This window comes from Lepidochelys kempii, chromosome 2, assembly GCF_965140285.1.
Source record: "Lepidochelys kempii isolate rLepKem1 chromosome 2, rLepKem1.hap1, whole genome shotgun sequence".
In the NCBI taxonomy this organism is placed as follows: Eukaryota; Metazoa; Chordata; order Testudines; family Cheloniidae; genus Lepidochelys; species Lepidochelys kempii.
The window spans coordinates 161,479,875-161,494,925 of NC_136381.1; the positions used below are offsets into that span (position 1 = coordinate 161,479,875).

General features: G+C 41.0%; 1 protein-coding gene across 6 annotated transcripts in view; it reads left to right on the forward strand.

Moving 5' to 3' along the window:
- EPB41L4B (erythrocyte membrane protein band 4.1 like 4B) overlaps positions 1 to 14,691 on the forward strand; it is a 246,907-nt gene extending 232,216 nt beyond the window's left edge. For 5 of the 6 annotated variants that reach the window (XM_073332657.2, XM_073332653.2, XM_073332654.2 and 2 more), the window contains 3 exons: positions 1,813 to 1,881; positions 6,742 to 6,908; positions 10,439 to 14,691. In XM_073332657.2, the coding sequence (XP_073188758.1) occupies positions 1,813 to 1,881; positions 6,742 to 6,908; positions 10,439 to 10,508 (306 nt within the window). In that variant the 3' untranslated portion in view covers positions 10,509 to 14,691. The remainder of the gene's footprint in view (positions 1 to 1,812; positions 1,882 to 6,741; positions 6,909 to 10,438) is intronic. The other variant, XM_073332656.2, reaches the window with a different exon arrangement.
- Positions 14,692 to 15,051: the final 360 nt, after the last annotated feature.

Genomic DNA, 15,051 nt, shown 5'->3' on the forward strand with positions numbered 1-15,051 from the left:
GATTTGTATAATACTTTGATTTTGGCTACAGTACTGTGTTATAATACAGTGCTCTGTATCTTATTCGCAAACACTGAAATGTAAACACTTCATAAATCTAGAATGACAAGATTGACTTCTGGGTTTGTTGTCTCAAAAAGACACAGCCACTTCAGAATCATTCATGTTATACTGGCAGATTTAGATATCAGTATAACATAACAGACTCACTTAGCAATACAATTTGTATATTGTATTGTAATGAGTGTCAGTAAGTGCACATAGTAACTCAAAATCAAGTTTACTGATGGAATGTAGATACATCAATATTTATGAAAAGTCTGAAATGTTCCTCTTGCTATCTCTACACAGGTATCTTCATGGCTTAGAGAATTGTTTTCTAGTGCAGTGACTTTTCAAATACAGCTACGTGATTATTTCTAGTCATCCACATTCAGTTAAACAGGTGTTTACACACCTGAGCATTTTTGTCCTTGTGTGAATGTTGGGCCACAGCTGGATATGAATTTTGAATGGCACGTTTACAAACCAAATGTGTGTCTGGTGTTTTGTTTACAAAACAAATGACAATATGCATTTTCTTTATTACTTTTGATCTCATAATTTCAGGTGTTCCTTTCTCGGGCAACTGGGTCGGCACTTGAATGTGTTCCTTGTTTATTAGCAGCTACCTCAACATAACGCACTAATTCTATGATAAGGCATGCATAATAAACATACATTAAAAAAGTTTTTCCATTAAAGTGATAACTACATTTTTCAGTATATAATACATTTTCCCCAAGTGGAAATATGAAGTGCAGTTTGAAATCAATACTTCTAGTTGATAAATACTTTTTACTTTGTCCTCTTCCTGAATGGATTAATGAGATTTCTGCATTCTAGATAGGAGGATAATGACATGCATACCACCTATAATCAAAAAGAGACAATGCTTGGTTGCTATTTGTTTAATTTATTTTTCTTCATTTAATATTCAAGATGGTACTAAGCCCAGAAATAATTTACACCAAAGCCTTGTCTACACTCAGGGTGAAATCCTGGCTTTTATGAAATCAATGGGAGTTTTGCCATTGACTTAAATGAGACCAGGATTTTGCACTGAAAATTCTCAGTACAGATGCAATCCAATGGCATAATGGTCTCTAATAGTATTTTCAACACTCCTTTAGTAATACCTCCTGAGATGTAGCTTGATCCTTAGAACACCACTGGAATGGGTAAGATTGAAGTTCTTAACATTACTGGGGACAGTGATTACCAATCAATTGCCTACAGTGATTTTTTGGTGCTTTCTTCTTGTCCTGTCTGACACTCCATTTGCAGCGCTGTGCTATCTATAAATAACTAAAAGTATGGATGTGTAAAATCCATAAAACAAAAGTTCTTTAGCTGAAGTTCCTAACCACAAGCTAACACTGTGTAAGGTTTCCTATCGCTGAGCTTTGTATTATCAATTAGAAAATGTGTGGTGGTCACTAGAACAAGCCAAATAATGTCGTGACTAGTTATAGAGCTGAAGACATATCGGATGCAGTCAGTTCAGAATATGTTTATATAAGAGCTATTTCATATTACATTTAATTACCTGGGTAAAATAATTCAGTCAGGTCTTATCCTTTGAATATTCCTCACTAACTTACATATGTGTTTTGAAGTGGTCGTCTTTTGAGCTGGTTTATCTGAATGCTGCTGAACCGTTCGAGTTTGTCAGACATTGCTATACGTGCAGTGCTTTGCTGCTTTTTTTTGGTTTTGTTTTTCATTTTTAGGCTCTGAAAGTAACATCTTTTTCTTTATCTTTTTTTAAAGATAAAGACATTCCCTGCTGATACAGCTAATCCTTTTTTCGATCCTTTTACAACAGTACCACAGTTTTCTGTAAGTAGAACATGCAACTGAAAAACTGTGTATTTAACACAGCACTTGCGACTCCAGATTATTTTTTTAAACAATGTCAGAAGTTTTGCCTTTAACAGTCCTAATAAAGATACTTTCCAAATGTGGCTTAGACTGCAAATCAATCAAATATGGCCATGACTTGTATCGTAAACTTGCCTTCATTGGTGTGTTGGAGATTACTAGAAGCAGAAATAAGGATTGAGGGTGAAACACTTCAGGGCAGCAGGTCACAAAATACAGCTGCACTCCCACAGTTCTACTGTAGAGGGCGTGGGTGAGGCTGCACAGACTCTGAATAAACAGGAAGGGCAGGCAATGGTGTGGGCATAGCCACTAAATCCATACGCTGCATGGAATCTTTGCTGAATTGGCCTTTGTCCCCTTTACAAAGCCTGTCTCTGTCTTCTAGGGGACCTAATTTTCATGAAAATTGTATTCTGAATTGAAACAAGGAGTTACAATTAATATAAAACAGTTGTATGATGATGACTACAGTCGCATGCTGCTATAAACGTCCGTGTTATTTAACAACCTAGAGCTGAATCTTGGAATCCTTACTTCTTATTTGGGAAAATCTCCCATTAAACCTCCCTGGAAATGTTGCTTGAGAAAGAAGTGAGGTGCGGGCTTTGGGATATGTCCCTTTGCACAAGGCATACTGCACAGTACCACATAAACAGGACTAATAACTGTATAACAATATAAAAATAAGCCCGACCGATCTAATAATACTGTACCCTGAATGCCCAACCTTAGAGTAGCAGTGTGAGTATGATAGGTAGAAGAAACAAGACATTTAAACAATTGAGGGACTTGTTAAAATTAATATTAGAACTCGAAACAACTAGGTATTATGCATGGGACTCTGACTGAAACCCTCTGCATGTCCTTCCCAAACTGGGATGTGGCTTAGCAGCCACAGAGGAGAAACCTTCTCATGTTAGAATTACACTTCACAGTCACGAGTGTGATATTCCTAAATTAAACTCATAAAATGAAGTCATTCCGACTTAAACCTTAACTTCTGTCCTGAGCCCCAAATCTGTTTTCTCTCTCATGTGGTTAAATATGTAATATGGAACCTTATTCACAACTGGGACAGCTACAGTATCTGTCTGCACTTAGTGAGTTATTAAAGAAAGAGGTAAAGGCTTGATCATGATCCCCCTTACCTTGGGACACTTTCTTTTGGGGGAGGGGGTGAGAGGGAGTCACGTGTCTATTTTTTAAGTCTTATTTTAGTGAGAGAAATTGAAAAATTTATCAGAATCTGCTTCATATCTATTTTTTGCTCTAATTAAAAATATCCCAACATATATATTGAAATCTTTCAAGCCCATCAAAACAGAATTATTGAAAAAGTCATCCAGGCTGGATGGTACCCACTTTAATAAAAATGGCAAGAAAGCTTCCACTTTTATGTCCCGGATTAAAAAACTGAGTTACACACAGGAATCTGTGCAGAATAATATCCCCACTAGTTCCCCTGTAAAAAAGGTCAGACAACACTGACATTTTGCTAGGTTTCACTGAACACCAAACTGAAAAATGTTCGCTTTGTAATGAAAGCTGAACATTACTAAAAATTTCCATTTAGCTAAAAAGCTATTTTGACATGGAAAAGTTAATGGAAAATTTTTGACCAGCTCTACTAATTAGGTTTTGTTGGGTGGGACAAGAGGGAGGGATAATCAGCATATAAATAAGTTCTAACTAACCTATCCACAATTCATCTTTTCCTCTTCAGAGTACTGGTTCACTGAAAAAAACCACAATGCAACATCACAAATATCTAAAATTACATTTCAACCCATGCAGCCCATGGTATTTGTTTTGTCATAGAATTATGCATTGTGGGAAATCTTTAGTAAACCAGGAAGTACCAAGAAGATTGCAGGGAAGTGAACAAATTTCTATTCTATGCAGTTATCCCCGTCCCACAACCTGAATAATGGGGATCATTGAACAAAGAAATATTGGCTTCAAGTCAATTGTTTTTCAGTTTATTTTAACACACCAGTTGTGCTAGGTGTCACCCCATGTTTGGCCTCAACAAAACAACACAAACAAATGCATTAGCGCAAAATTTCAAGGACAGAGCCAGATCTAACTCTGAATGTATCCTAGTCATGCACAGCATTATGCAGCTGCAAATATTTGTGGTTCATTTTCCTTTCCCTTGCTTCTTTTTCATGTTATGAACAGCCTGCAAAATTTTGGGGGTTGTTTTGTTGTTGTTGGTATTTTTTGATTTTAAGGTAGGTTTTGCTTTGAAAATGCTTATTAGAGCCAAAAATGTCTATTTTTTTATTTTATAGAAAAACAAAAAATATTAATAAACAAGTAAGCTTTGGAGGCTATTTTCTGGTTTTATAATTCTGCAGTTTATAAAGAGCTAAACTGATTTTTTTATTTGGGGGGGAAATAAATCTGATTAAATTTTATCTGTGTTGACTGGTGTAAATCATAAATCTATTGACTTAATGGAGCTACTTTGATTCACACCAGCTGAAGATCTGGCCCAATATACTGTATACACTGTGACAAAGTTCCTCCTCTACCTTGGTGGGTCCTGCACTTATTGGCAGATTTTGCTCGCCTCAGAGATTCACAGTAGCCCTCAATTTGGCCACTTTTGTGGCTCAAATCTGCCGTTCACTCAGATAAACTCATCAATGGCCAGGATGGGGAAAAAAGAGTAAGAACAATCCCCGTAGTTTCTGATGATCCACCATGTGGGTTGGGAAACAGCTCAGAGAACTTCCCTTCTGGTGGAACCTCAGGAGTTGGGAGGTTTGGGGGGAACCCGGGCTCACCCTCTACCCCAGGTTCCAGCCCAGGGTCCTGTGGATTGCAGCTGTCTAGAGTGCCTCCTGGAACAGCTGAATGACAGCTACAATTCCCTGGGCTACTTCCCCATAGCCTCCTCCCAACACCTTCTTTGTCCTCACCACAGGATCTTCCTTCTGAGGTCTGTTAACGGTTGTACTCCTCAGTCCTCCAGCAGCACATCCTGTCACTCCCAGCTCCTTACATGCACCTCACTAGCTGGAGTGAGAGCCCTTTTAAACCAGGTGTCCTGATTAGCCTTAATTAATTCTAGCAGCTTCCCCATTGGCTACAGGTGTCCTAATTAGCCTGCCTGCCTTAATTAGTTCTAGAAAGTTCCTGAGTGTTCTGGAACAGTCCCTGTTATTTTACCCAGGGAAAAGGGACCTGCTTAACCTGGAACTAATGTACCTACCTTCAACCACTCTTTTGTAGCCATCTGGCCTGACCACGTCACAACACATAAGTATATAAATATATACTCTAGAGAAAAATAGTACCACATACCTATCTAAAATAACCATTAAAAATAGGGCAAATCCTAAGCTGGTGTCAGTTGTCCTAGCTCCATTGACTTCAGTTGGGTTATGACAACTTATTCCCACTGAGGAATTGTGCCATGGTGTCAGTATTTTATGATGTAAAGCCTGATCTGACAGTCCTTATGAGACAAAATGCTGCATGAGGACTGCAAAATTTGCTTGCATCTGGACGGTGACATTGAGCTTTAAAAGGGAAATGCCAGAAAAGTTTGGCCTCTTACCTTTTTTAATGATTAGGCCTATAATTGGTCAGGATTAGAGGGGGGTTTGTTTGCTTGTTTTTTTCTTGTTCGTTTGGTTTTATTTTACCATTTTTCATTTTACTGGTTTCATAGAATGACTGGGAAAGGCTCATCCTTAGTATGTTCGTCTGGAATGGACTCTCTGCTTTCAGTCAAAAGAGAGGCTGGGAAATGTAAAAAAGACCCGACTCCAGCTTCTTCCTGGATCACCCATTGATTTAACCTGCAGATTGTATCCCAATGCACAAGTGTCTCCATTCAGTATTTGTTCATCATAAGTAGCTCACATAATTTGAAAAGTGATGAAAAAAGACACATAGTCCAATAGCTGGATAACAATTCTCTGCCTCCCTGTTGTGCTGACTTTTCTTCCTCCTGTTGTGAAGACTGAGTCAAGCTTCAAAGAACAGGTTGTCAAGAAAAAAAACTCAGCTGATAATCGCACGAACATGTCGGGACTATTCTGAAGCACTGAAAGATTGCCGCTACTGTACATTCCTATCAACTCGGTAACGCGCGAGCAGACACAGGCTGCTCCCTGCTTGTCATTAAATGGTCCTGTGCAAACAGTGGGTCAGTGTCATTTTTTTCAGGAATGACAGGATGCCCAGCCTTTGATGTTGCAGGATTTGTGATGCCATAGCATCAGCTGTGCAGTATGGAGAAAGAGTCGGGAGTTTGTTGTGGTTCTGTACATTTTATATGACATTGTCTGTTGCTAGTTGCCACTGGGTATTTTTTTTCGGGTGTGCTCCACTACACAGAACAATTAGACCCAGACTCATGCACACTCGACTTTAATAAAATGCCCAGTTGTCAAGGGACCTACGAGTTCATTTTGACAGGGCTCTATTCAAGAGGACACTTCTGGTCAGCTCCCCATATCAGGTTTAAACCAAATAAAATGGTGATAAACAGCATGTTTATAGGTTATGGGTCCATATTTAGTGTGGAATGTACCGTGAACTGAGTTCAGTCTCACACAGTGGACTTTATAGTCAGACTTGTCATCAGTGCACAACCGTTGAATCTCTGTCCAAAGAAGAAGTGTCTGTTTCATTATATATGAGGGTTGCTTCCTGGTTCTTAAAAGGCCACTGGGCAACTATAGGGCAATCTCTCTTTTTCCCTCTTTATTAGAGGAAAGTTGCTGATAACGAGTGTTTGAGAGAAAGTGGGCGGAAAAAATCAAAACTAACTTATCCTTTTCATTATTTTCTTCTTAGGCAGAATTTATAGACAGCAAATTAGTGTGCTGTGCTGTGCAGTCATCACCTAAGCTGTTACCACCAGTATCGCCTTCACTTGCAATGAGGTCCTTGGCAGAGACCGTCCCAACCCCAACAGTGCAGACGATATATTCATCACACAAACCTATTTCTCTGGCAGACAGGTATTGAGCAGTTCATAGCAGTACTCTGTGTCTCTCTCTAGGTTCCCAAGAGTTTAATTTCTTTTATTCTATCATAAATGTAATGGGAAAGAACCCGCTGAGCCTTTCATCCTAAACTACAATTTCCACTAATGTGTAAAGTCAGCTGCCATTTGGTACTTACCTCAGGACAAGTGGAAAGCATAAGAAACTTTCTCTGAATTGAAAGCCACTCCTAACTGGTGATTCAGCCAGCAGTTGCCCTCCTCTGAAGGCCAAACACACCACCTCCATAACCACTGGCCTGGAGAGAAAAGGGTGTGCCATTTTTTCTGAGACAAATCACCTCCCCTGAACTACTGGTTTGTTTTTAACAACTGCTGTCGCAATCTGTTTCTCTAAATTCAGTGCTAACTGGGAAGGGCTGAGAAATAGATACTCTTTTCGATGAATACCAGGTGCTGAATTTTCAGAGTAGTGTCAGGTTGCAATTGTTCTTCTTATAGCATGAAATAGCAAAAAAGCATGTTCCAGCTTCCCACAGAAAACCTACTCTTTTTCAATTCTTCCATCTTACAATTGTTTCTAATGGTAATCTTTCTTCTCTAGAGACTGATGAGTGCTGAATTAGCCAAACTGTCTATTTCAGGGGTGGCCAACCTGTGGTTCCGGAGCCACATGTGGCTCTTCAGAAGTTAATATGCGGCTCCTTGTATAGGCACCGACTGGAGCTACAGGCACCAACTTTCCAGTGGGCCAGGGGGTGCTCACTGCTCAACCTCTGGCGCTGCTGTATCTGCAGGTTCGGCCAGTCGCGGCTCCCACTGGCCACGGTTCGCCGTCCCAGGCCAATGGGGGCTGTGGGAAGCGGCACGGGCTGAGGGATGTGCTGGTCGCTGCTTCCCGCAGCCCCCATTGGCCTGGGACGGCAAACCATGGCCAGTGGGAGCCACGATTGGCCGAACCTGCAGATACAGCAGGTAAACACACCAGCCCGGCCCGCCGGGGGGGCTTACCCTGGCAGGTCGCATGTCAAACGTTGCTGATCCCTGCATTAAAATTTGCACAAAACGCTTAATCTAAAAAGAAAAATCCTAACTATTGCGTCTTTCTCTTGTGCTGCTAACCATCGTTACTTCCCAGCGTGCACTTGTGCCTCTTCATAAACTGTTGTTAAGGGTTGCCCTTTTATAGAATGTATAAATAAATCTACTCATGTGCTCTTAGTGTCTCTCAAGCTACTAGTAGTTAACAATGAAAGAATATGAAAGATGCATGAGACTGAAGGCAGGGCTGGCTCAGTAGGTGCAAGCAGCCTGTGCAATATCTAGGATGACCAGATAGAAAGTGTGAAAAATCGGAACAGGGGTGAGGGGTAATAGGTGCCTATATAAGAAAAAGCCCCAAATATCGGGACTGTCCTGATAAAATCGGTACATCTGGTCACCCTAGCAATATCTTCTGGATAGCCCACAAAATATTCAGCAAACGGGTGAGAGAGATTCTGAAGGATTCTTTCCTGAGCAAAAGTTTTGAAAATACTAGCCATTTGGTGAAATCTGGTCCATTCCAAAGGCCAAAATTAAAAAAGGACCGGGGCAGTTTTGCAGCAGTTATACATGAACCTGGCACATTCTGAAGAGTAAACTCTAAAGACATTCCCTCTTTTCTTCTCTCTCCCTCTGCCTGCTTCATTCCCCTCCCTCTGTCTTTACCTGCATAGTGTTCTCCCCCACTTCCTTCTCTTCTCCTCTCCAGCAATCCCCCCTAGTTCTCAAATAGGGGTGCTGGCAGACCCAGAGAATGTGCTGTATGTGTCATGGCAGCAGCCCCACTCCCTCAGACCCAGCTACCCCAAAGAGCTCCGGGGAGAGGGTCCCCTCACATACCCCTATAATTCCTGTACTAGGTCCCAGTAGTGGGCCAACCCTCAGCCTGGCCTCGGCCATAGGCTCTTTGAGTCTCTTGCACCTGTGTCGCCTACAGGAGCCCCTACTCGCGGGCGAGTTCTCTGTTCCTGGCAGGAGTTCAGCTCACTCCAGGGCCCTTTCTGTGTCCAATTGCTTCTATTCCCTGGTGACACTCCCCAGGTCCCACCACAGGTCACTGGCTGGGAGCAGCCCTCCCGGGCCCTTTGCCCGTATCAGGCTTATAGTGTCCACAATCAAGGGTGGGAAGGGAAAGGAAAGGTTAGTTGCTGCCTCAGGCTGAGCTCCCCTTGCTACTGGAACTCACTAGCAGTCCCTGGCAGCTTCTCCTCCAGGGTAAACTTCCCCCCTTCTCTATGGCAAGTTTCACCTTTTGAAGCTGCCCTTCTTCAGCTGGAGCATGTTCTGCAGGTGCGTCTAACTGGTGCTGCTTGAGTGCAGGAATGCTCGTTAGCCTTTTCGGTCAGTGGGATGAGGGCGTGTCCCATCACAGTCCCCACCATGGTCTGCCAGAAATGTAAAGAACCAGGAGACTTGGTGGGTCATCAGAGGAGATGGTAACAAAGCTCTCTCCCTCCTTGGCCATAGTTAAGGGGCTGCAGTAACCATGAGCTGCATGGGCATTAGCCACTCAAACACTAGGATCAGCAGCGGACTGAGGGAATAGACAGGGAGGGGCATGGCTCATCTGAAGATGCAGAGAGGCAGTAGACTGGGGGGAAAGCCTGAGCCCACTCAAGGACTAAAAATGGCAGAAGTCTACAGCCACTTCCCCATACCAGCCACCTGAAGAGCAGCAGCAGATCCAGCCTTCCTTCTCCCCAGGTTTGGCTGAGCAGGAGTAGCAGTGGTAACATTCCATCCCACAGTGCTTACACCACCAACGCTAGATGTCCACTTGAGATGGGGGCATGGTCCAGTCAGGTGGCTGTGGGCATGGATGGGCTTGGGTAGACTCCTCTTCCTCCCTTTCCCTGTGTAAGGAGGAATGCTTAGCTGCTTCACAGCAGCTTCTTCCTGCTCAGTTCCTCCTCCTGGACCAGAATGCTTTATGGAGACGTCTACTCCTTGTGCTTCTTAGCCAGTGTGTGACAACATCACAGCAACATCGTTCCATGATCCCAGGCAAGATCTCTAGCACTTAATCCAGCTCGGCTTCCCATTCACTTGAGTGCACACTAAATAATGCTGTAGGCTATGTAATGAAAAAGAAACCTCCTCTAGGACCAAACCATGCAGGAAACTGAAAGGCGATCTGGGCCCTGAGGAGCAGATTGCTGCAATACAAGTCTTTTTAAATGGCTTTTACATCAATTAACAAGAAACTGAGCTTTTAATCTTGCTTTCATTGAAGTCAATGGGAACTTTATCAGTGGCTTTGTGGGGAGAAGGAGTAAGCCCTAAAATGTCTCATGCTTTTTCCCCCCTTGGTTGCTTTTCTTTACTACTCAAAATGTCAAATGATTTTCACTTCTGACTCAACCATCTATTTTCAGCTTTTTCACTGAATCAAACTGAACCTTTCTCCTTCCCTTGGTACTTTAAAAATGTTAATTATTTTTAATTGAAATATGTGGCATTTTGTTGTTCCCATAATTGGCTGTTTGTGCATTAATTACACAGTGCTGAGACTCTGAGGCGTGAACTCGAGAGAGAGAAGATGATGAAAAGACTGTTGATGACAGAATTATGAAATTCTCACTTCATCACATGGAGACTGGATCGGGGCCTTTCATGTGCCTTCTGTCTGTTTACATTCCTCCACTTCTGTGTACTCAACATAATGCATCATGAAAATGTGTTATGTTCCCAGCTCACTCAGATTCATCACAGTTGATTACAATTAAGTCTCGGCTTGACTTTAACTTGGAGGAGTTTCTTTATTCATTTACTGCTGGGAAATAAACCTTCAGTCCTTTATTTATCATGAGTATTAGGATTTTCTACTATTATAAAATGAATTTTAGGTTTGGTTTTGGTAAATCTAAGGTAAAAACTATCAGCAAGGAACATACTGATTTCTACTGAGAAACACTGTTCTGTATATATGTTAATAACTGCACAGAGATTAATGTTATGCAGAATATTTTGATAGTAACATAGAAAATGTCATTTTGTATAACTGAAAATTGCACCGAGTTACTGCTGTTTGTTAAAGAATCATTTTTAAAAGCAGAAAAATGATTATTATATCTTAACCCTACGACTCTTCGTCTCTGCTGAAAAATAAATGGCTGTCTTATCAAATTTCTAACTTAATCTTTACTCAGATATATAGAGATATATCAGTGCTGCCTAAAATCATGTCATCTTGATTTGACAATAAAAGAAATCATATTGTATTCCTGGTAAAGAAAAACTTCCATGGTTCAAAGTTGTTTGCTGTTGACACCCTTATCTTTAAATCAAAAACATTGAATCAGAAACCAGTTTTAACTAAGACTCTGATTCTACAAACACTTGCATGCATGTATCCATGCATGTTTACATCAAGCAACTGAGTGGTTCCACTGAAATTAACAGGACTACTCCCTTACTTAATGTTAAGCATGTAAGTGTTTGCAGGATTAGAGCCTTAAACAATTGGTTTATGGTATTAAGGTCATATAATAACACTATAGATCATATTTCCTATAAAACTGTCCTATAGTTTCCCTTTTTTAGTAGTGCAGAATAGGTAATTTATTTAAAAAGCTGACAACAATTGATCATGAGCTACAACACGCGATTTTGAACAGACACCTTGTATGTGTTTTATATGGCCCAAGATCTATATTTTTCTGTTACCCTGTACAGTAGATTCTCCTGTTTTTAGTATTGTTAAAATAAAAAGATGCCCTTAATTTGATACCAACGACCATAGATTTATCTAAATTTAACCAGCCTGTTGGCTTTAAAGGTAGGGAGTGCGTATAGTAAGATTCAATTTTCTCAGTGTTAGTTATGGTCATTTAATATGAAAAATCTTGAGTGCATTTTAGGACTCTTGACTGCAACTTGGAGACAGAAAGTTACTTGTTTATTTTATATTCATTGAGGCAGGAAATGAACAGAAGGCTCTTCAATTAAAGTCCGATAACTTTGAACCTTTTCTATAGCTATAAAATGAAGCTAAAGTAAGTGGCATCAGTGTCAGGAAGAAATCTGGGATGCATCCTGTAATGAAATGCTTTAACATACAGAATAGGCCCATGGATCTGTACAAGTGCCCAGATGTCTGGCTGGTATGTTTCTGAGTACTCGACAGACTTTGCTGCATAATCAAAATGCATCTGGTACACTGTACAGCGGAATTGTAGTTATGTCAACAGATTTGGTGGCACACTTTTTGTACATCCATTTCCATCAATCTAAGGTTAATTTTTAAAAAATGGGAATATTATCTCCCTCTGAAGAAATCACAGAGGCAAAGAACGCTTCAGGAATAAAAGACTAGGCCTTCATTCTGCCACTAATCTTTTCCTCACCTCATTCAGAGGGATTGTGGAGGAAGGAGCACTCCAGTCTAAGGCACCACAGGTTAAAATAATTTTTGCCTGGTCACTAATAAAAAGAGAGCAGCCTAAAGACAAATAAGAAAAGGTTCCTATAGCAGCCACTGTTTTCAGAGACAGGAAGCAAAAATAACTCCAAGAATGGAGTTACCTAAACTGCACTTTTCCACTATTTGCTTCTGTCCTACCTGTTCTTAGGCAGCCATCAGTTGCATGCAAAGATAATTCAAAGAATGTGCGACTGGCCACTCCCAAAGGTTATCAAGGAGAAAGGACCTAAGAAGATAGCTCAGTGGTTCAACACTCCCCTGGTTTTTCTATTGCGTGGATTGCTGTGCGCTTATTCAAGAGTGCTATTATGGGCAGCTGGAAACCCTGGAACCTGCTTTGGTTGGGGCTACTTGCTCCTGGTTAGCTGCATTAAGCAATGTATTCACAAGGACCAAAGCATTCAGATAGAATGAATGCTAGATGGGAATAGCCCATTCGTTTTTCCGGCAGATAAATAAGCTACGAGTTTGTTCTTGTACAGAACAGCATGGTAGTCCTAGTATATAAGAATTCTCAAGCTGAAACTTTCAGAACAGGAAAACTGAAACCATGCACTAAGATGCCCTGTCGCCATTCTAGATCTGAACTGACTGGGCATGCTTTGGAATAGCTGAAAAAAGAACAAGGACACCGTCCATTTTTTTAGATTCCTGGAAATTAGAGATGGAACAGTCTTACCAGATCACTGAGCCCCAGATCCTCAAAAGTATTTAGGTGTCTAACTCCCATTGATTTCAATGGGTGGTAGGCTCCTAAATGGCTTTGAAAATCTGGGCCTTAATCCCTTCTGATGCAGGATTGTTCCTCACAGTATGTTCTCAGATGTTTGTCTGGTCTAATTTTAAATGTCTTAAGCAATGGGGCTTCCACGCCCTCCCTCGGGAGACTATTCTACAGGCTGTTAGGAATGTTTTCCTGATATTAAACCTAAATTTCCATTTGTACAATTCCATCGTATTTTTAGTTCCTGCACACACCCTTTAGCCAAACCTCAGCAATTCCTCACCCATGTGTGATCTACCCCTTTAATACACAGCCTTGTCTGGACTAGGATTGAGAGGTGTAGTGTTAGACTGTATCAGCAAAAGCTCTAGTGTAAACAAGGCAGTAAACATGTGCTAAACTGGTCCAGTTGAAATCTAGGCTTCCCAGTAGATTTTAACTCCACAATGTTAGCAAGTGTTGAAGTATACCGTACCTTCTCTGCACTGCACTTTTAGAACATGTAAATTAGCACACGTTAGCTAACATTTTTGAACAACATACCTTTAAATCCTGGTCTAATCCAAGCCTATGGTGGTCAAAGAGCAAAGTTTATTGTTGAAGGTTGATTTAATCTCAAATCTCAGTTTTGACCAACTGATATTATGGCTTTCCAATCAGAGCCCAGTTTAAAAACTTTGAGGCCTTAAGCGTTTTCTTTGTTTAGGTGGCAACACACAGCTTCATGTTTTGATGATGGCAGCAAAAGTAAGATTAGTTGTTTCAAAAGCTAGGCAATGTCTATGTAATGGCTAAACAAGTATTTTCCCATGTTGCAATCTCTCTCAAACAGGATTTTTTTCCCCTGTGTGGGGTACCCATTTGACCACCTAAAATGAACTACATATTTCAAGTAAAATGGCCAAGTTTTCTTTGGAAACATTGTTTAAGGTTCTTAATTAGTATCAGAAGATACAGTATGTATAGCCTTTGATATTACAACCATATTTGTATCCTGCGAGACAATGTTTAAAAATGAGTTCCTCCTTAAAGTCTTCGCTTCAGGGGTACGCGTTTCCCCTGCAAGAGTTTGCCAACTCAGCCACTTCAAACAGAGCCAGCAACTGGGTGAAATGCTTTGGTGGAGGCAGCATCATGTTTATTTGTACTGTTTATGGAAATCCTTCATTTTCATTTTTTTTTCCTGGATATATCTGTGGTCCACTGGTTTCAGACATCTACTCTTTGGAATTATACAATGGAATATTGTTATTTCATTTTTGATGTCCTGATGTTCAAGGCGTTTGCCATAAATATTCTGAGACTGATCTGTTGATTGCATGTAAGATCAGCCCTACAACTGTGCTTTGTAAAGTTAAGTGCGTAAAGAAATTCTTTGGTGACATGGGGAGGGGAACACTTCTCTGGCAGCTGCTGCTGAGGCTGCTGAGTAGCAGCTCCAGCCAAGGTTACTGACATCAGCGTGTTACAGCTGAGCAGCAGCCTGTATCAAGAGAGGGAGTACAATGACATTTCAGTTGAAAGTTGGCTTGAGAGAGGCTTTTACGGCTCAGCTGTTTACCTGTTCCTGTATTCATGCCTGCAATAAAAAAGAGAAAAAAAAATAAATCACTGAGTCTGAGCAATCTGTGTTCAAACCAAGGAGTTGGTGGCACACTGCACTGTCCCTATTCAAGGCAAACATCTGGTTCCCAATGAAGTGGATCCACCTCAATTACGGAACATCTGTCTTAAGCAACCACTGAAGAATTTCCCCCAAGAAATCCAGAGCCGTTTTGTTCAACCTTTCGTCAAAGGCCACCTCGACTGGGCAACAGATATTTGCGAGTCCCTTGGGTGGTTGCTTAAGGCAGGCTTTGCTGAATTACTTAAGCTAGAAAAACTGCCAGAAATAGAATGGCAATAAGGCATGGCATTTTGTCTTCCTCAGCTTTCAGTTTGCAGGGTGACAGATGCCTGTTTGAAAGG